We start from the raw sequence: 21,589 nt of genomic DNA, 5'->3' as shown, positions 1-21,589 counted from the left end.
ATAACTCCTCCGTATTTGAATTGGTACCTCGTAGTTCAGGTTTGTAGTAGGCTTATAGGAATTATTACTCCTCCAGTATGGTTAGCGTTATTGATGCTGGTTGGTATCAACATCCGTAATATGTAGACTTAACGAAATAACACATTTATATTACTTATCTGTGATATTTAGGTTCTTCCTGTGTCCTCATTTTTCTTCTGCGTGTCACTGTTTTCTATCTTACTAAAGCAAGGCAGTTTTGGCATTTTCTTTCAAAATTGTGAAGCATTGCTACAGCTCTTTGCTGTTTAGGTAATTTCTTGCCCAGAGTAGGGTTTTTTGGAACTCAGATTTTCCTGTTAGAGGAAATGATGAAATGGAAGAATTGAAGGCATATTCTGTACTCTTGCATGCTGATAGCCACATTAAAGATGTTTCTTGCCAGAGCTGTATAATATCATCTGAGATGCTGCTCCTTATAAGCAGATAAAAAGTCAGGTTGCAACGCCAACTCTTGCAATGCTTTCCATTTAGGGAAAGGCTCCGACGGAAGTAGCTTTGGTTCCACCCAGTAATAACTATCTGACCCTTTATTCATACATCTGTCTTCCAGTCAGTCTAGAGATTTGAATTGCAGGACTAAGTTGTCCCAGGTTTAGCATGACAACTTAACCAGATGTTTGCTAGAACTTTTACTTTTCCCTGAAAATCCCTCAGTCTCTAAGGATGGCTGTTTTTCCTTGCAGGTATTCTTTGAATGTTTCTCCTTCTTCCAGGAAATAGTTTTCTCTTGTTGGAACTTGCACGCATCTGGGAAACTGAGCCAATTTGCTGCTTTAGATCCCTACAGTCCCTTATAAGAAATTCATCAATTCTGTTGTGTCTGTGTAAGTGGCAATCTAGTATTCAAGCGAACTTGCTCTGGGAGTGCTGGCAGCCACAGAACATGGTGATTTGCTAATTTAAGCCATTATTGAAAAGATAAAAATACGAGCTTTTGTCTAGTTGAGACCTTGTTTATGTCAACAGGTCAAATTGTTTTGAGAGCAGCACTGAAAATGCTCCTTGGAATGAAAGTGTCCGCTCTGGTGGGAGGAATTATATTCATTTTAAACTTGCAGCTTGGAATATATTTAAGCCCTGTCTACACAGGAAAGATTTAAGTCCGTCTTGGACGCAGGAGTCAAACTATATTTTGGAAACAATGATGGCTTAGCAATGCTGCAGTATACAGTGGGTTCAAAAACAAAAATCCCTGTTCTACAAAACATGAAGCTTGCAGTGTGCCTCAAGACTTTGGTTTGAGGGTTGTCTGCTTGCTAAAGGTTAAATGGCGATATGTTTTGGCTACCTCTCTCCTAATAAATTAAACGTGCCTGGGAATGTTCCCAGGCACTGAGGCCAACTGGCTTACAACTGCCCGCATCCTCACTCTTAAACTCTTCACTTCCAGGGCAGGGGGGCTGCGTCTGAACTGCCTGATGCCACTGGTCCCGATCCTGTGCTGACTCTCAAACCTGGGAATTGTGTGGGAGAACGCTCGTTGGCATGGGCCAATGCTGGGGAATGTCCTAGCTACTTTGGAGCATACATGATCGTGTTCCAATGCCTGGGAATGTTTCCAGACAATATTTAGTTTATGAGGACAGATGTTAGTCCTTGATTCTTCCAAATTCTTTATGGACTAAGGCAAAGACTGACTCTTCATCTCTCAAGGGATTTGGGATGCTTTAGAAGGGTTTAAGACAGAATGCCTACTATTTATTTTTGGTTCCCTACTACATAAAGGGGAGACAGGAAGCACAGACTTTCAGATGATTTTGGTGGTGATTTAAACGTCTTTCAGAATGCAGCCACCTTTTGGCCACCAGCTTGCTAGGATGAATAGGAGTGTCTGCCCTCCCATCAAGCTGCTGCTTGTATATGAATGAGCATATTGTGTCGGAGTAGTAACTGTAGCACTTTCATGGAAGTGCTGTACATGAATTATGCTTTTTATGGCTGTGGGGGATTTCATCCTGTTTTAGGGTCTGTGTGAATTCTTAAGAGTCCTAGTTTAGTGGCTGGATTACATGGTGGGGGGGGGGGAGGGGCTGGTTCTCAAAGTTAATCTTTTATGTGCGTAGGAGAATGGGGAGACCACTTTATTTCCTCAGATGTTTCTCCTAGTGAACAGTAAAAGCTGCATGGAGCTGACTTTATTATTGATCATACAGGGTGATTTCCAGCAGGCTCCTTTGTGTTTGATCGTGAATTATTGGAATGGGAGTGAAACCCTAGCGTCGGTGAGCCAGTAAAAACATTGATGTTAATCCCAGTTCTAAGCAGACATGCCTCCTGGAAGACAGCCTATCACATAGGCTGCTGACTAATGGAGGTTTTGCTCTCCTCTTTAACTTGATCACTTTTTCTGGATCTCCATTTTTTCCCCTTACTTCCTTACCACCTTCTTTCTCCATGGTGTCCTGTGTTTCATTGCAAGTTTTGGCTCCATCATAGTCTCTTCAGAATACTGCTTGTCTTTTCAGAGATTTTGGAATATACTGTCAGCTTTGACAGCTCAGATACTGAAGAGAGAAGAGGTTAACAGTACCAAATACTGTTCCTGTTCATCAGATTTTGTCAAGGGCTGTAAGGCTTTACTTTTGCACGTATTGTCTTAAAAGCTTTGTGAAACAGCTGCATGGTGGGTCACAGTTGCACACTGGTACAGCCCACAGTGTGGGACCACATGCGGTCTGTCTGACGGTATGAGTTTTATGCTGTTGTATAAAGGATCCTTTGCTCAAAGGTAGTAAGCCGTCTGTCGTCAGAGCTGGCGTGTGGGTTAATAAGCAGCATGCTTTGTGTCTGCTGATTGTTATTCTAATTAGATGTGCGTGATGATCTGTCTTGCAAGCAGTAGGGATGCGTATTTAAGGACAATGCAGTGCAGCAGTGCTGCCTGTGTGTCTTCAGGGCAGCTATTTCAATCCTCACAGAGCTTCTGGCAGCTTACTTTCCCAGAAGCATTTTAGAAATATGAAGGAGAGTTTGCAGGCTCTACTGATCCTGTAGTGGTCAGTATCCCTCTTCTGACCGCTCTGTTTCTGGAGAGCAGTGATATTATCTGGACATTGGGTAGAGGTGCTTGTTCAGAACAGCTGGGTCTTTTGAAGAGATGGCTGCATGTCAGAGAATGGGCCTTCTCCACGTGGCTCGCTCCTGCCAATGCAAAAAGTCATCTAGTATAAGATTTGCTTGTGTTCGTTATCAATGACGCGTCAAAGGCCACAGTGTGTGGGGCTTTGTTTCGGTTTTGACACGTTTATCTGTCATAAGTGCAGGCTGCTGCCAAAAACTGTGCTCTCGCTCTTCCTTTATAGTGTTTGTGTAGCCCCACAGGGAATAAAGGAACTGATCTGGCTGAGAAGTAACTCACAAAATGTTAATTTTCTGCCACGTGTGTTCTGGGATCAGATGGTCAGTTCACTGGTTTGGCTCGTTGCTCAGTTGCATGAACATGCCCACCTCCTTTGGGGTGGCTTTAGAAATAAGGCACGTGGGACAGGTCGGAAGGGGACCTGAACTACTCATGCCTTTTGTCAGTAGCCTAGGCGTATTACTGAAGCAGCCATATTATTGAAGCAACCATAGAATTAATGTAGTTGTCAACTCGAAAAGTGGTCTTAAATACAGTGCTGTGCTGTCTTGTCTTTTCTCTCACAACACTAATGAAATCCATTAATGAATTTCCCTGTGAAAGGAGAAATAAAAATGTCTATCTCGCTTCTCTTTAATAAAGCACTTAATCCAAACTCATGAGTATATCAACGAAGCTTAGAGGCTTAAATTTAAATATCAAAGCTAAGAGTTTGGTGAACTTGGCTTCTTTTCTTTCTAGTATAACTTTTCAGAGACTACTAACTTCAAAGGTAATGTGCCAGCCAGTCAATCTTCAGGCATTGTGATTAGCTAGTGGAGCTGTAAGGTGCTCATCAAACAAATTCTCTTCGTTTCTGAGATGGAAAGTCTAGCTATGTGTTACTTAGGTAAAATAAATGAAACGCTTCCAGTGGTCACAGAATAAGTCTGTGACAGAGCTGAGCTTGAATGTATGGTTTGAAAACATAACTGCCTATTTACAAACCCATGCTATTTTCTTGCTTTGCTTAAATCTGCTGCTGCTGCTCTTAGTTTGTGTCTGTCACTGGAGGCTGCTTTTTCTTTACCGCTCTCATCATATCATTGAAGCAGTTCCGTAAAGAAAGCGTTCTCTCTCTTTTCCTCCTGCTTTCCTGGTCTGCTTGACTTTTACCAGTTAAAGTTTTGTTATCCTATAATTAAATCTTAATACAGTTTCACAGCATTGTATTTTAAACATTGCGTTTTGTGGAAAGTAGTGCTTAGCTCTTTCGTCGAGGAGAGTACAGAAAACAGAATTATCAGCTACAACCTGCTCTTCTTCAGAATCCAAACTTTCTTGTTTAGGGAAAAGCAGTAAGTTAGTATGTGCATGGAGAAGGAGATTGATACTGAAGTGGTGGTACCTGAAAGTTAGGCTGCGACGGTTCAGTTTCAGCTACCCAAAGTGTGTGTTTGGAATCTTAGATCAGTTTATGTTTAAAAACAAAAACAAAAAAAAAACCCCAGAAATTACCCTTTAAAACGGAATGTTGTTAAGAGCTAGGCTGAGGAAGTTTTGCCTGTTTTAAGGACCGTTACGACTGTATCCGACTACTTAAAACCAGGGGACTTGTTCACCTTTTAAAAACATTATCATTTACCTTGAATCACGTGTTCCATTTTAATAGCCTCCTTCATATAGAAAATATAGCATTAGATGTCAGTTTAAATGCAAGCCTAATATTGCTTTATCTTCTATGTGAAAGGACGTATTCTGTACATTTTTCCATGTTTGACATCATGGTGTTTTGAATAACCATGTTCCATATTCATATCAATTTTTTGTTTTTGTTTTCAATTTATGCACAGCACTTGCTCTGAAATTTGGGGACTGAGTACACCAAACACGATAGATCAGTGGGATACAACAGGCCTTTACAGCTTCTCTGAACAAACCAGGTGAATATTCTGCCCTCTCTCGCATCATAGAAGTCTTGTGGGAGGAGGGATTGGCTGTGGAGGGTCTTTAGTGGGATGCTTTAGCTGTAAAATAGACTAAAATGCTTCCTAGGCCTCTCACGGTACAGCATTTTAAAATAATTGCTTGCCAGTATAGAAATCTAAGTGTTCTCAGCTGATGTTTTGACCAATGAAATTCTAATTCTGGAGTACTCCTTTTTCACGCCAGTGCCGTTGAAAGAATGGGAAGACTTGTTACATGCAAGCTCTGATGTGATTTGGTACTTATATCAACAAAGTTGAGATGCTTAATTCTTTAGACCTAATCTTACAAAGTGTTTAAACTGCTTTGTATGCCACAAGCTTTCAATTAAATCTTGCTAATTGGATCAGATACGAGCTACTAAAGTATTGTTTGTAAATTCTTCAGTAGTTAATGGTGGGCAAATTCTAAACGGGGTCTTTATTTTTTTCATGTCACATTACTTAATTTGTGTATTGAGGTTTGTCTCCCATCCCATAACACTCATAAGCATCTGCATTTGTGTAAGCCTATGCAGTGTGTCTTAAAACTAGCAAAACACTTTCAGCTGGTAGCAAGGCAGATGAAGTCAAGAAGATAAACTGTACAGCCCTTACAGGATGTGTATTCATGCTTTTTGTGTTACAGTTATCCTGCCATGTGGCTCACTTGGGCAGCTGACTGCTTATAAGCTTATTTGCAGTCCTGTGGGAATTTTTATGCTTAAAGCCATAAAGCATCCATGCCACAGCAAAGCTGTGAGGTTTAGAAACTCAAGGGAGTATTGAGTGTATGTGTGTTGTTTTTTCTAACAACTGTCTTCTGCATTTAAAAAAATATGTAAGAAGCCATCATCTTAAATACTTGGAGGTAAAGTGGCTTTTCAGGGAATCCCACGCTCACTGGCAGTAATTTGTGCAGCTCAAAAATAAGTTAAAGCACTTCTTAATGCCATTTTCCGTACGTTTGAAGCCTTTTACCAAGCATGTTTATAAATGTCATTAACAGTGCCAATCCACTGAATTCTGAAAATAAACAAACTACCCATCCCATGTGTGTACACTGTTGCTTAGGTGATTAAGAGACAGCATGCAGCCTATAAATACTTCTCAACATCTTTCCCATATAGATCTCTCGATGGCCGTCTACAGGTATCTCATCGTAAAGGATTACCACATGTTATTTACTGTCGCTTGTGGCGCTGGCCAGATCTTCACAGTCACCATGAACTTAAAGCAATTGAAAACTGTGAATATGCTTTTAATCTTAAAAAGGATGAAGTATGTGTAAACCCTTACCACTACCAGAGAGTGGAGACGCCAGGTAGGAAGACTGCTTCGGCCGTTCTGTAGCAGCATGTGTGTGTACTTATTCAACGTAACGTTTTAAATGAAAAATAGAAAAGGAGGATGATTTCTCTTGCCAAAACTGCAAGATGATTGAAAATACAGGTTTTGAGAACACCATCCACTGAAAGTTTAGTAAAGCTAAATACAGTAAAGCTACTGAAAAATCCGTATTTTACAAATGTGTTGAACACCTTTGATAAACACTTTCAGTAATACTGGCAATTTCCAGTTGGCTAAGTGTAGTCCAACATGAAAACAAGAATGGAAATGACTTACCTTAGCTAATATGGGGTAATCTTACTCAACAGGGACCTCACAAATCTGTTTGGGGTAGCTAGCAGCTCTGTAGCAAACAACAGTCCCCTGACATTTAGAAGTCTTCAAGGAATCTAAAGACATTTTTAGACAATTTAGTTTTTTTTCCTTTTAGCTCACAGAAGCAAAGTGTGTATTTCCTGAGTCTTACTAATGCTTTAAAATTTTCATTCCCAGTCTTGCCTCCTGTACTAGTGCCACGGCACACCGAGATCCTTACAGAACTTCCACCTCTCGATGACTATACCCATTCCATTCCTGAAAACACTAACTTTCCAGCTGGAATTGAACCACAGAGCAATTACATACCAGGTATCTTCTTAACTCTCACTGAAACAGCATGTTTAGCATTGTACCGTTGGAACAAAGATGGTAATTTCATCCTCCTGAGTGATTGAATGGCTTGGAAGATGCACCAACAAGTGTTTTCTTATCTTGTTGATTTTGTTTATGGATATATTAATTCCTGGGGAAATATTTGATCATAGTTATTTGCAAAACACAATCCTGGGTGAAAGCGCATGTGCTGTTGCGTTAGTACAAGAAGCTTGCTTATGATTCACAATGCTAGTGAGTACAAAGTAGACCTTTGCCTCGTGCTTTAAGCCTGTTTTGCAAACATATAGGGGTTGCCAGATGCTGTATATGGAGATTGAGAAGTAAACTGCTGCTCAATTTCTTAGCACATTTATAGATATGGAGAAAACTTTTTTAAGTCATTGCTCTCGCAACTTGAAGGGGTTTTTTGAGTTGTAGGTTGCAACTGATCAAAGTGTGTTTTGCATATTCGTTACTGTTGTGTCCACACACTCTTGTCCTTTTTTAATATGAAAGTTCAATTTTGTTATGTTGTTCTGTGAAATATTTCTTCCTCCACCTGTTTGCTTCTTCCCTGCCCCAAACAAATATCAAGACTAAGCTGCTACTATGCACACACATGCTTGTGTCCATATTGTGATGTAAAAAGAGCAACGGTTATTTCCTGCTCTAACTTCCTGTTTCCTGTCTCTTCAGGAAGTTGCTTAGATTGTAAAACCACACAAAGCTGAAATTCTCACTAATGTTTAATGAAACTACCTTACAGCATCCAAGGACTGATGAATAAGCTGAAAATGCAGATCCTGACTCTAGAAAAATAAGATGATTACCTTGAAGCTCAGAACGTATAATATGCAAAACATATCTACATGTCTTAAACAGAATATTGTTTGCATTTGCTTAAATATATTGCACAATGGAATGGCACCTGAAATCTCAGTGATTTCATTTTTGATTTATTTGGTTAGTGGCACATTTGTTGTCGACTAGGGAGAGCAGATCTTTTGAGAGCAATTTAAAGTCTTGGAAGTTGGTGTTGCTTTTCTAACTTATGTATGCTTTTTTTCCCACTCGAGGGCTTTTGATAGTATTTGCAGACAACTTACTGGAAGGCAAGCATTTGAAAATTCAGTGTGCTATGTAAATGAGCTAAAGCAACTATAGGTAGTAATTTGCAAGTAGTCTGTTGAAGGCGATTGTGAGTATTCACGTGATCTTCAGATGCTTATGCAGCTAACCACAGCTTGAATTTCTGTAGAGTTCTTTCCTCTCTTTGCCATTAACCCCTTTCTTTTCAATTCACACTGTGGGGATCTTTCTTTATTTGACATGGCTAACTAATCTTGAATGCTTTGCCAGGTTCTGATAAGCCTTGTATGTCTTCAGTCCGCTACAGAGAACCTTTTTCTTGAGCTGCAGACTGGAGTAACAACCATGGTAGTACTGCCCTGCAATACTGTCTCAATACTCAGTCTACAAAGAGAATGGGTTCACCCGTGGTATAGGTCATGTGTGCTTGCCAGGCAGATAGTGACCATGGAAGCACAGGATGGCCTTTCGGGGCTGTATGTTCCCTTATGAGTTGTGGATGTGCTGAACGGCACTGTCCAAACTTTTGGCAGCATTCACTCTGCTATGGATTTTTAATGCTACAGTTGAGCATTTATTTCCAGCTGTGTTGGTGCTCAACTTCTGACGTGAAAACTGTATTAATAATACTAGGTGGGGGAAATCTCTGTTCAGAGAAACTGGGTATGGAAATTATCTGTGCCAAAGAGCCTAGTTTAGCAACTGGAAACGGGAGGTGTGGGTTAGATTGGAAGTGGTTATTGACCTTTACAATGGCCGTGGGCTTAACTATAATGAGTGATTCAGAGATGGGTGGAGTCTACTTTATCACAATGATTTGTATAAAAATGTTCAAAACAGTATGATTTTTATCATCTTATTTCTTGCTAATAAAGGTTTCCCTTAATCTTCCTTTTAAATGCTCATTTGAGTTTTCTTTGTCACAAACTTCTAATATTTAGCATACTAGTTTTACCGAATGCACAAAAGAGGTAATTCTTCAGTTCATTTTTATTTAGTCAATTGAGTTTCCTCCTCATTCTGATCTTCTGTTGCTGTGCATCTCTGACATATTTGATATAATTTGATTTTAATTCTTAAGTAAAAGACTAACTTCAAATTTCTGCTTTTTAGTAATACTGCAATTAAATATGCTTAATCTCTCAGATGTCTCAAAGACAGTTCTGTGACAGTAGTAGAGATTAGTTGGCTTCAAACGCTTTCACTAAATAAATTGAGGTTTTGTCTTCAATTTATAGGAAAAGACACATTAGTCCAGTTCAAAGACAATTACTTCCTGAACAGCAGTTGGTTAACTCATTATCTGGATTGCAATGTAAATTTTTGAATGGAGAAAAGGAACAACAGTGCTCTCTGATATTTTTAGATATTTCTCTGAAATTAGACACAGTCTCTAGTATCAGAATGCTTCAGACTTGTTACAGAGTTTAGTTTAGTCTGTGGAAACACTTTCTTTAAAGGCTTAGTTAAAAGAAAAGGTGATCACTTTTTTATAGAGCTTGGAAGCTAGAGTAATAACAATAGAGCTTTTGCAGGGAGAACTGGTTAGATAATATAGCTGTAGTTAGTGAGTGAATCAACTGACAGGTATTAAAGAAAAATAGGTTTTGGGGACTGAATTGAAAGCTAGCCTTCATTAAATCTAGCAGCTTCTAAACTGTGGGAGGGCATCTGATCCCACGGTTATACTACATAAGGCAGCTCATATTTTTCTCTAGAAGTCACCAGATGGTTTTCTTGTTTGTAACTCTAGTAAATGTGAAAGCTGTTGATCACAATTGCAAAATTGTTATTCATTGTAGTGAAAGTATCTTGTACTGTGTGGAATAAACAAGGATTGTCCGTTAATTATATCACTTTGCCTGGTAAGCAATTGACAGGCATACAAGAGCGAGACGATAAGGTGTTCAATGGGTCTGAAGCCCTACTGCAAGGAAAAAGGGCCTAAAAAGTGAATTTCTAATTCAGTGCTCAGGTAACATATGAGGCTCATGGCAGTTTGAGGACAAAAACCCAAAATAGTAAATCTTATCAATTTCTCTAGTCGTTGAACCAATAGATGGATACTTTTTTGACAGAAACACCACCTCCAGGATACATCAGTGAAGATGGAGAGACAAGTGACCAGCAGTTGAACCAAAGCATGGATACAGGTAAAATTTCTTTTTTTTACCACTTTAAAGAACAGGAATTACTAGCTGGGATCCATCTACACAATGGCATGAATTCAGCTCAAGTGATGATGGTGGTAGCCCTCTGTATAAGCTGGTCTTTTGTCTTTAAAATATCAGTCTCTTGTGGACAAAATAATTTTTGCTAGGCAAATATTTTTAAAACGTTGTGCCATATTAAGTCCACTTCATTTGGTTCATAACAAAAAGCATACAAGTCTAAATAAGTCTTTACTGGAAAGCCTTAAAATAGATTTTGAAAGCTGACTGTTTTCAACCTATCCCTGACTTTCCCTGCTGAGGACAAGCAGGAAGGTGTTAGGTTCATTGGAGGCTAGATGTCTCTTGGCCTAAAAAGGTTGCAGAAAAGCTGCTTTTTGAGAACCTATCTTGACGCCTTATCGTTTCTGCTGTATTTCAAATGAGTTCTTGTATGGTAGGGTCTACTAAAAGAATAGCAGTGTCTTTGTGTGAAGAATTACTTAGATAATCTGTTTGACTTCAGACTTGGACAAAGAATAGTTAATGTGTTGGATAAGAACCTCCTGCTGTCTGCTGGCAGACTTGAGAGAGTTTTTGGTTAGCTAATGTTAGCAACCTTTTTCAGTTAATTGGAATCAACTGCACTAGCTTATGTAAGAACTGCAATATTTTCCCACTTTGTGGCAGTAGGTACCTTAATTAAAAGCCTTGAGTTCAGCAGTAACTGCAGAAATGTTTCTGTGCAACCCCTCTTTGCACCTGAATTTTGCCTACTAGTGCTCATATTGCATTGGAGAGTTCATGTTTTTCTGAGCTTTTCCTTCCCCTTTCCAGGAAGGAGTAGTTTCCTCAAAGGAGGAAGTCCAGCTTGTTCTTTTCTAGAGATAAATCTTCTTCTTTGAGAATAGAGAGGTAATATTTTGATCATCTTGTCCACTTTTTCTTAGCTCTTTCTCACTGAATCTAGGAAGAAGTCACCAATTTCTCACTGGATTCTAAATATTATGCATAAGATATATTCAGAGAGTGTGCACGAAATGGCGTCTCAGCCATATACAACACTAAGAGGTTAATAGAATCTTTACAAGGAGGGGTAGGTTCCCAAGCGTCTGAAAAATTAAATGTAATCTTAATTGAGAATAAGGATGTGACATGCTGGAAAACTGATTGTAGGATTTCTGAGGTTTCTTATTTCCAAGGAATTTTAATATAAAAACTAGTACCTAGATAGTGGTCATACCTTCCCATCTGAAATACGGGGAATTATTTACTCTTAAACAATCTGTGTTGCTCCAACAGGATCTCCAGCAGAGCTGTCTCCTAGTACTCTCTCCCCAGTTAATCATAGCCTGGGTAAGTTGGAAGTACTTTTAATTGTTTCTCTGTGTGTGATCACGCCTCTTTATATCCCTAATTACATTAAAAATAAAAAATGTACTCTCAGAAAAGAGCTGTAGCAGAAGGAGACTTCTGGGTTCACTTCCTTACAATAAACATAATAGGACTGTGTTATTAATTAGCGATGGTCTACTTCTGTTACTGTTGAGCTTCTAGCGAAGAGAAAGGGTTGTACAGTTGTGTGGGCTGCATTTATAACAAGGGCTGCAAAGATGATGAGGGGACTGGAGCATCTCTCCTATGAAGAAAGGCTGAGAGAGCTGGGCCTGTTTAGCCTAGAGAGAAGACTGAGAGGGGATCTCATCAATGTCGGCAAATATCTAAAGGGAGGATGCCAAGAGGATGGGGCCAGTCTCTTCTCCGAGGTGCCCAGTGACAGGACAAGAGGCAATGAGCACAAGCTGAACCACAGGCAGTTCCATCTGAACATGAGGAAAAAATTCTTTCCTGTGAGGGTGACGGAGCACTGGCACAGGTTGCCCAGAGAGGTAGTGGAGTCTCCTTCGCTGGAGATATTAAAAAACCTGTCTGGAAGAGATCCTGTGCAATGTGCTGTAGGTGACCCTGCTTGAGCGGGGCGGGGTTGGACTAGATGATCTCCAGAGGTCCCTTCCAGCCTTGGCCATTCTGTGATTCTGTAAATCATTTAAAGGATAATAGCCTGTAACTAGTCTTATGGGTAGATGCCAAATTTCAGAGGCAATCAAATCTCCCCAGCACGCTAATGCTCCCCAGACTGACTGTCTCCCTCTTTACATCTGTTCTGCTGCTCTTCTAATGCCCTGTTTCACCTGGGACCTCAAGACAATAGTTGCTCCCATGTTAGTTACTCACGTGCTTTGATCAGGTGCCATTGCTGTGTCTGTATAAATGCCTAGGGAAGATCAGATTCGCTGGTATTTGTTTAAAGAACGGGGAGCTGATAGGACAGGAACATGCTGTTCAGAACATTGAGCGAGTAATTAGGAGAGGTAAGAAAGTAATGCAGCAAAAGCTGAAGATACACAGGGAAGTTACTGAGGTTTAGAAGGGAGAATAAAGGGAATTTAGAGATGCCTTGAAAGAGAGAGAAGTGGAAATAGTGTAAAACAAGGGAACATAATTTTCATATTAATCATTTTTTCCTTTGTGTGGTTCAGTGTTTGATAATTTCACTTTAATATTGCCAAAATTCTTGCGAGTTACAGAAAGGCAACAGAAGTGTCTCAATATCTGGCATTCACTGCAAGTTTTGCTTAACTACTCTGCTGAGCAAAAATACAAGTCCTGAAGTACATGAGCTGCTGTGAGATTAGGTCACCCCTTCTCCCCCTTCCCTCCCCTCCTTGTGGGGAACATGGAATTCCATTCTGTTAACTGGGGTGGATAAATATGAGAGCAAGCAAAATTTAATTTGGGTAGTTTGAGAAGACTACAGCTGTCTTTTCTGGAGGAGACAAATAGGGCAGATAGGTTTCTTTTCAGCCTCAAATTCTCAGTTATTTTATTTTTTTTAATTTTTTTAGACTTGCAACCAGTTACTTACTCGGAGCCTGCATTCTGGTGTTCAATAGCATATTATGAATTGAATCAAAGAGTGGGAGAAACCTTCCATGCATCGCAACCTTCACTGACTGTAGATGGCTTTACAGATCCTTCAAATTCAGAACGATTTTGTCTAGGTCTGCTTTCCAACGTAAACAGAAATGCTACAGTGGAAATGACAAGGCGACACATAGGTAAAAATTCCTGATCTTTTAACTGTTTAATTTCATTTTAGCCATTAGGTTGTCTGAAGTGATCCAGGCAGGATGGGCTGAGCTGTGCTTTGGGCTCGTTTCACCCTTGGGCAGCCAGCTGTTGAACTTCTCCCTTGAGGCTTGCCAGAGAGAGCGTGATTTACTCCTGCTAAGGACGGAAGTGGAAAGATAAAGAAGTCCCTGCTGCCCAATCCAGAGAGAAATGTAGCAGCTTCTGTCTGGTACAGCAGCCAGCTGCAATAGAGAAGAGTTGTAGTGATGGCTGAAGGTGAAAGGAGCTACCTTTCCTCATTCAGTAGTCACTACACTGGTGGCAGCAGTAGTGTCATAGCTGTCAGGAGGCACAGGAGGAAGTACTCGGCCATATGGGTATTCTTGTTGCTCGCGTAGCTGTTCTGTCTTCTGGAAAAAGATGATGTGTTGAACAGGAGCATCTTGTAGGCAGGTTGTGGCCTGCGGGCTTCTAGCTGGACCGCACTGCCCTGGGTAGTATTTAAATTCAGAGTTGCTTATAGTTGACATTTAAGCTGTAATTAGAAAATATTAAAAGGTTGCTCAGCTTATTCTAATTTTTAAAATGCAAATTGGACATATATAGTACTACTTGACTTTTCTGGAATGTGAAAAGCTGCCATTGGGATAATGCACTGTTTTAACATGATAAAGATTTTCTTTGAAACAGTTAATAAAGAACATCATTTACCACAGTGTAGCATCTTGCTTTTAAGTTCTTCATTAAACTATATTTTAATTTTTGTTGGACTCTTTTTTTTCATTTAGCAATGTTCATTAGTGTTTTTGTTTGTTTGTTTTTTTTACTGAAACCTCTTTAGTAGAAGCTTCTGATTCCTCCCACCCCAAATCCAAACACTTATGTAATAAAGTTTAGATGTGGAGAAACCCCAGGATATGCCTGTGCTGACTGATCAAAATGGTCAATGATGAGGAAAAGCAAACATGTAAGGAGTTCTCTTTTTTTTTAAAAAGAGAAAATCCCATTTTGTTTATAAAAAGGGTTTTCAAAAGAAAAGGGGGAGAGGGCTTCTTAAACTGCAGCCTTTCAAGGAGCTGTTAATTATAAGTGATTTTCTTTTGGAGATCAGTCCTATATTGTTTCTCTTTTTTTGTGCCAGAATAACTCATCTAGATTTTTTTCCAGTCAGAACAAGAGCACAATTTAGAACTGAACAGTAGGGTGGCTTTTTTTTTCTTTTTTTCTTTTTTTTTTTTTTTTTGCTAATAGGGCTGAATGAAATCCTGTTGTGTTTTTTTGTCAAAGTAGGGAAAAGAGGTATGCGGTGGGTTGCTTAGGTAGTGTGGGTGCATGTAAGAGGAGTCTGTAGAGGGGGAATACTTGTGTTCTGCTTTTTTCCCATTATCTTAATGGCGTGTGCTGCTTCAAGTACAACACTTAATACTGGCATAAGTTTTAATACTGTTTGCATTTAATCCGCTTTTTATTCCAATTCCAAATATTTCTTCAAGTGAAAAAGTTCTTTGGGAATGAACACTGCTTCCTAACTTGGACTTGGTTACAAGCCCTTACATGGCTAGAAAATTCTAGCTCCCTCTTGACCAAATATTTTTCTCTGCTTTTCCTTCAAAGTAGTGTACGTTTGTGAGAGAAAAATGCAAGTTAATCGTGTTTTGCTCTCACTACAGCTGTCAGTCCAACAGTATGGTCATCTAGATAACAGATTTCTGTTGCTATTGTATTTAAAAAAAAAAAAAAAAAAAAGCCTTGACCTTCTCTGAGGGGGAAAGAAAAACCGTCCTTGTCTGTTAATCTACTTGGGTCATACCATAACTGGAGTTCCTTTGGATTTTGTTATAGGAAGGGGAGTACGTCTCTACTACATTGGTGGAGAAGTTTTTGCTGAGTGCCTAAGCGATAGTGCAATTTTTGTTCAGAGCCCCAACTGTAATCAAAGATATGGCTGGCATCCTGCAACCGTGTGCAAAATTCCACCAGGTTAGTAGCCTTCAAAGGTCTTTTACCAAAAAATCCAGTGAACGTATTGATTTGCTTTCTTTTTGACACCTACGAGAGGTTTCTTCACAGATTCAGGCCTCTGTGTAGCAAACGCAAGTATATGTTAGCTGTACCTTTTTAACTTTTTTTTAACTTTTTTTTCCTTTGTAGGATGCAATCTAAAAATCTTTAATAACCAGGAATTTGCTGCTCTTTTGGCTCAATCTGTGAATCAGGGTTTTGAAGCAGTCTATCAACTTACTAGAATGTGTACTATAAGAATGAGTTTTGTTAAAGGTTGGGGAGCTGAATACAGGTAAGAAGAATCTTCTCTTTTCAGTTTAAGAGTTGATCATTTTCTTGTTTCACCAGTTCACTGTTTCTGTCTGACTCAAAAGCCATATATAGATATATATACAGGCTTCTAGTCACTATTGTAGATTTACTCTCTGCAGATTGAATGCATAAATTTTTCTTTTTCTCCCCCTCAGCTATGGAGCTCCTGAGTTATAAAGACAAGTAACCTGATCTTAGTATTGCATGGAAGTTAGCTGCTGAGCAAGGAATGTCATCAAAGTTTTCTTCCCTGATCAGTCCTGCCTGATTACTTATTGTGGTGAAACCACTGACTTACATCTAGAAGTTTCAATGTTTGTGCTATGGTTATTTGCTCTTTGTTAAACCTGCTGTCGTTTTAGTTTCTGTGCTGTTTTATATAGAGTGTAATGAGTTGGTTAGGATATGATGTTAGGTTTAGTAGATGGTACCCAAGGGAAAAAATTGGAGCAACTCTAAGGCCGTTGTGCAGAATAAAACAGCTGGAGAACATGTATTTAAGGGATGGCAAATACTTTGGAACTTGTAGTGGAAAAAACTTTGCAGGAGTAAGATGACTGTGTATATGTGGTAAAACTGCTTAAAAACAGTTTCTGAGTGGAAAAAATAGTCTTTTTTTCTGCTTTTGCATGGATTCCAATTGTATTCTGTATTAGCAAAACTAAAAACTGCAGCCTAGGACAGTGCCTGTTTTTAATGTAATATGGGAATTTGGAAAGAAAAGCATCTGTCTTCTACTAACTGAGCAATTTTAAAGAAGCTTTCATTATTTTGGAGAGTTTAGAGTTGTAGTTTAAAAAAGAATCCCTTAAACACCTCTAGAAAATGCTCACTGAAAGAACCAAAATCTGACATCAAATCCTATTGCAATACATAATGACTTTTTTATCCAAATTTCTCATTTTTGAAGTTGAATGATGCCATGTTGGTTACACTCTAGATCTTGAGTTTTTGGTTCTTTTTATCTGCCTTGTAAGGTATCCACGTAGATGTGAGCATCAGTATGTGGGGGAGGACTCCCAGCTAAGTGAAGCCAGTTTTGTAGAAGCCTAATTAGATGAAATGAGAAATTTGAGTAATGGAATAAATTGGTACCTCTTTGTTAGCAAGAGGTACAGAAGAAAAAAACCTGGCTCGAGTTTAAAGAACAGTTGGATTTGGCTCAAAAGGAGTATGTATACACTTAGGCATAATTAAATACAACATTCAAATGGGAACAGAAGAAAGGCTTAATCAGTCAAATGATACAGAGACAACTTGGAGTGAGTGGAGTGTTAGTGCTGGGTTAGAGCAATGGGGAGGCTTTTGGTAGAGGTTATTTCTAAGGAGGGAAAACGTTGGTTGTTAGTAATCTGTGAACCCTTAGAGATCGTAGGGTTGAAAAAGCTCCAGTGGAGACACTGCCGGAAGAGAACAGAAATTGGTTACTGACCTAGCAGCGTACTAGTTTCCTTGCCTCTATTTAACGTGGTGCTAACAAATTATTGATGCAGTAAACTTCTAGGTTGTGCTACGGTTGTGATTAAAGCAAGAAGAGGTTGCTACTACAAGCACAACCGTGAATTTAAATGAATATAGTTTCAATTGTCGAAATAGGTGGTGAAGTGAGGTAAAATCACTCATTCTTGTAAGACTTTTGTGCTGCATTGTTATGTCAAAAATGTTTCTCATAGAATAGACTTGGGCAAAGCTGGATGATAACTTAATTTTTTGTTTGATTATGTACTGGCTTAAATTGAGGATTAGGTTAGAAATTCAGACACCAGCAGTTAAGAGATCATATTTACACTATAACTATCTAGTGTTAGAATCATCTGAAGAAAGTTAAGTAGAGGTAACTATAGCAGAGATGAAGTGATATGGGTACTGGAAACTCAGGGGTAAAAAAGCTGAGTTTAAGCTTTGAGCAGACTGTTAAGGGGCTACCAGTGTTTCTCTTTTGCCAACTTAGTGACGAGCTAGGGCTGTTGAACGAAAAACCAGTTATAAAGTTTTGGGGAAGTATGTTATGGAACACGTTGTAGGGGAGTTGACAGCAGGGGAATAATGCACTTCCTTCTTTGGGAGAGGATTCGAGACTAAATGGAATTATTTCCTGTGGTTTAGATTGTTCTTTTATTGGATCACTTTGTTTTGGCATAGGCGTTCAGTAATAAGATAACAATGCTTTTCGGAATGCTAAGAGAGCACCGACCCCGGCCACTTTCTTGTCCTAGAAAATGTAAAACCACAGACAGCTCTTGAAATCTGTCCTCTCGCTGGCTTAATTTTTCTTCCTTTATAGTTCCTTTGTTTATATAAACAGATTTACTTAAAACAGAGGGTTGCAGTGTCAACCCTAAGAGAGAAGGGGTTGTGTTTCACAGAATCACAGAATCGTTTAGGTTGGAAGGGACCTCTGGAGATCATCTAGTCCAACCTCCCTGCTCAAGCAGGGGTCACCTAGAGCATATTGCCCAGGATCACATCCAGACGGGATTTGTGCCTGACTAATCTGCTGTCATTGAATCTTAATGCCTCCTCCTTTGACTTTGGAATAGCTAGAGTTACTAGGAAAAAACTGGCTTAGCAACAGTAGTCTTGCCTTTCTAGTTCAGGAAATCTCCCATGCCTGGAGTCGGTACAGTGAAATAACAGGATTTCTCAGGTACAGTAAGTCCAGTACTGATTTCTTGAATATGGTAGTGGGAAGGAAGATTGAATAACAGATCCCTAAAACAAGGATGCATGGGAGAATTAATGAAGGTTGTCAGTCCTTCAGCATTACTGAGGCTTTCTATGTGCTGTTCAATTAAAGGCTTCTATTCTGTATCGACTTGCCTGTATTTTTCCAGAAGACAAGGGGAACGCACAATTTTTACTTAAATTGTTTGCATGAGGATGTTGCAGTAAAAAAACAAATGTAGAAGTATAAATAAGATCACAGGAAATCAGAGATGAAGTTTGATGTTCCTTTAAGATAACATCACTTAACACAATGTAACCACATACTGCATTACAATGCGGTGTTTTTGACAATATCTAGCACAGTTCCCTTATACATTTCTCTTAAATTCCTCCAAAAAGCCAGACCTTATGATTGTGATAGTATTGTGCTATTCAGCCTTGCTGACTGTGCTGAGCAAAGTGTTTCTCTTCCTTATTTCTCAGTAGCTGTCTTCCAAATTCAAACCCAGTTATGCATGCAAACTCTTTGAAGATTAAGATATTAGCTGTGTGGGGCTGACTGTGATATGAACATCAGATCAGCCTCAGTTTTTGAATCTCTTTTTGAAAGTAGGACTTCTGATGTGGCACTTGAAGCAAATGCTGCAGTTACAGTTTTACTCTGCAGAGTAAAACTAGATTCTGGACATTGAAGAAATACCTGTAATTATTGACACATCTTAAATGTGGGGTGTTTTTGCGAAGTCTATCTGAAAAACTTAGTACAGTGATGTAATGGTTGCAGATTTTTATCTTTCTGTGTGGTAACCAAAGCCGCTTTCTGACTTCTCTATTCCTCTCCGTTTTCTAGGCGGCAAACGGTAACAAGCACTCCGTGCTGGATTGAACTTCATCTGAACGGACCTCTACAATGGTTGGACAAAGTATTGACTCAGATGGGCTCCCCTTCAGTACGCTGTTCCAGCATGTCGTAAAACTCCTTCCTCCGTTATCAGTGGGCTAAATATTGAGTCCAGTCAACAGACTTAATATAGCAGCTCGTCTGTCGTAGTATTTGTGTGTGGTCCCCATGAACTGTTTACTATCCAAAAAGGTTTTTAAAAAAAAAAAAAAAAAAAGAAAACAGCACTTGAGGTCTCATCAATTAAAGCACCTTGTGGATTCTGTTTCCTATACTCTGATACTAGATGAAAATTTAGTGTATAGAAGCACCTCCTTCAGAAAGAAGAAGGGACAGTTCTAAAGACTCTTAATGGTGTTTTTATTGGGTATATAATTGAGTGTCCGAATGGTTTATCAATAACATGAATAGTTAAGTATATGTACAGGTAATGTATCATGATCTCAAATATCACAGTATTGTGCTGTTCTACATTTTAGTTCCCATAAATAGATGTTTGTTTTTTTTGATTGGGGCAAATCTCTCAAAATTCCAAGACTCTACTCCTTTATTCTTTTATATTTTTTATATAAGCAGGTTTTCGAGTTGTCCTAAGCATAAAAAGCAGACTTTCCTTGTAGAAAAGCTTACCTTTTTGCTGCCTTCTTAAAGAAAAAGAAAATCCCTCCATTGGAAGGGAAAGAAACGTCTGAGATTCATCTGTGAAATCTTAAGACACTTTATATGCTTAATGGGGCCTAAAATGAATTCATATTATAAATTCCAAGTATCCATCACACTAGGAGTCTACTTTTCCCTACCCATCGGAGTTGATGCGCCTATTGCCAGCAATAGGTGCACTGACATTGCTGGCACTGATGCATTTGGGACTTTTTTTGTATCTTGAATCATTGAGATCAGTGTTTTTCTCATGGAATGAGAATTTTTAGTAGCATTGGATACTGGATTAAATATACAAGGTTATTGGCTAACCCCTTACATCTGTATGTTTTAATTAAGCAGATGTCACTAAGAATCTTATTTTTTAGCTTTTGAAGCCAAACACCTTGAAAAATCCTCTCCCAGGGTAAACTAGACTCTTTCATATAGGTTTTAAATAGATGCAGCTTCTTAACATATTTCAGTAACAGAACTTAAATTTATGATCTGAGTGGCTTTGTATAGCTTACTTACTTACCAGATCATATGCATTCATTATGTCATAATGGGCCTTGTTATTAAAAGTAGTTGCTTCTGCAAAACCTCTAGGATAGTGGTTGCTGAGGTATGACCAGCGAAGGAGGACTTCTAGGTTCTTCATGACAGTGCATGTTATTGTGAACCCTTGGACACTACAGCTGCACCATATTAAAAATATTCTGAAATATATTCTACAAATAAGTCTGGGTTGGGGAAGGGTTGGGAAACTGTATAGAAGGGTTATTCTGACTTGAAAAAATATACATCTTACTAACAATCTTGTGATCTAGCTGTCTGTCATTCTTTTGTTATTGTGGCAGTAGCAGGATTGCCTTTGTCTGTTTTTTTTTTTTCCCCATTTTCATCCATTACACTAGTACTGTACTTTGTAAGTACAGCTAGTGATAACTTAGCTTTGAGAACAAAAATGTGGCCAGTGTTACAGCTTTTAATCAGTTGACTGAATTGATCATAGTGATGGATATTTTTATGCCATAATGACTAGGGCATAGAAGCAATACCAAAAATCAAGCCTTGAAAAAGTGGGCCAGACAACTCTTAAAAAATTGGCAAAGCAGTTACCGGTTTGTGCTAGTTTTACCAGTAGACTAATGTATTGGTAGAACTTGTGAACCTAAGAAATAAGCTTCATGCGTGTTGCATTTGCCTAATATGTGAATACACTAATAAAAGTTTTAATTCTCATGATGGTTGTTTTATTATTATTATTTGCTATGTATATATTTCCTGTTGAAGGACAGGAGTCATTCTAACCAACCTAAAAAAAAAAAAATGGCAAGTCTCCTGTGTGTTGTGGCTAGAAAGCTATAGTTAAAATCACTTCTCGTTCAGCTATCTTGAAGGCTCTGGTGTTTATTCAGTGATAGAGGCTTTTACTCCAAATCAAGTTTATAAAAGCAGTCGCTTTTTTTTTTTCCTACCAGACAAATTACATCTTACCAGCTCAGATATTTACTTTCACCTATGAAACAGTTAGATAAGAGTAAGTGGCTGGGTGAAAGACTCCATCGCATTTATGAGCAGGTTGCAGCTTGAATCAGTTGGGTGATCTAATTCTCTAGTCTCCTTGCTGCGGGTTTCTGTGTGT

At 38.9% G+C, this 21,589-nt stretch overlaps 1 protein-coding gene across 4 annotated transcripts in view; it reads left to right on the top strand.

Moving 5' to 3' along the window:
* The window catches only part of SMAD2 (SMAD family member 2), a 52,254-nt gene extending 31,068 nt beyond the window's left edge, over positions 1-21,186 (top strand). For 3 of the 4 annotated variants that reach the window (XM_068926965.1, XM_068926967.1, XM_068926966.1), the window contains 9 exons: positions 4,954-5,043; positions 6,195-6,388; positions 6,907-7,041; positions 10,215-10,289; positions 11,589-11,642; positions 13,193-13,405; positions 15,261-15,398; positions 15,570-15,714; positions 19,252-21,186. In XM_068926965.1, the coding sequence (XP_068783066.1) occupies positions 4,954-5,043; positions 6,195-6,388; positions 6,907-7,041; positions 10,215-10,289; positions 11,589-11,642; positions 13,193-13,405; positions 15,261-15,398; positions 15,570-15,714; positions 19,252-19,375 (1,168 nt within the window). In that variant the 3' untranslated portion in view covers positions 19,376-21,186. The remainder of the gene's footprint in view (positions 1-4,953; positions 5,044-6,194; positions 6,389-6,906; positions 7,042-10,214; positions 10,290-11,588; positions 11,643-13,192; positions 13,406-15,260; positions 15,399-15,569; positions 15,715-19,251) is intronic. The other variant, XM_068926968.1, reaches the window with a different exon arrangement.
* The last annotated feature ends 403 nt before the right edge of the window (positions 21,187-21,589 follow it).

The sequence above is a fragment of the Struthio camelus genome, chromosome Z (genome assembly GCF_040807025.1).
Source record: "Struthio camelus isolate bStrCam1 chromosome Z, bStrCam1.hap1, whole genome shotgun sequence".
Taxonomy (NCBI): domain Eukaryota; kingdom Metazoa; phylum Chordata; class Aves; order Struthioniformes; family Struthionidae; genus Struthio; species Struthio camelus.
Note: the sequence above shows the minus strand (reverse complement) of the source record. Positions and strands in the feature narration are given on the sequence as shown.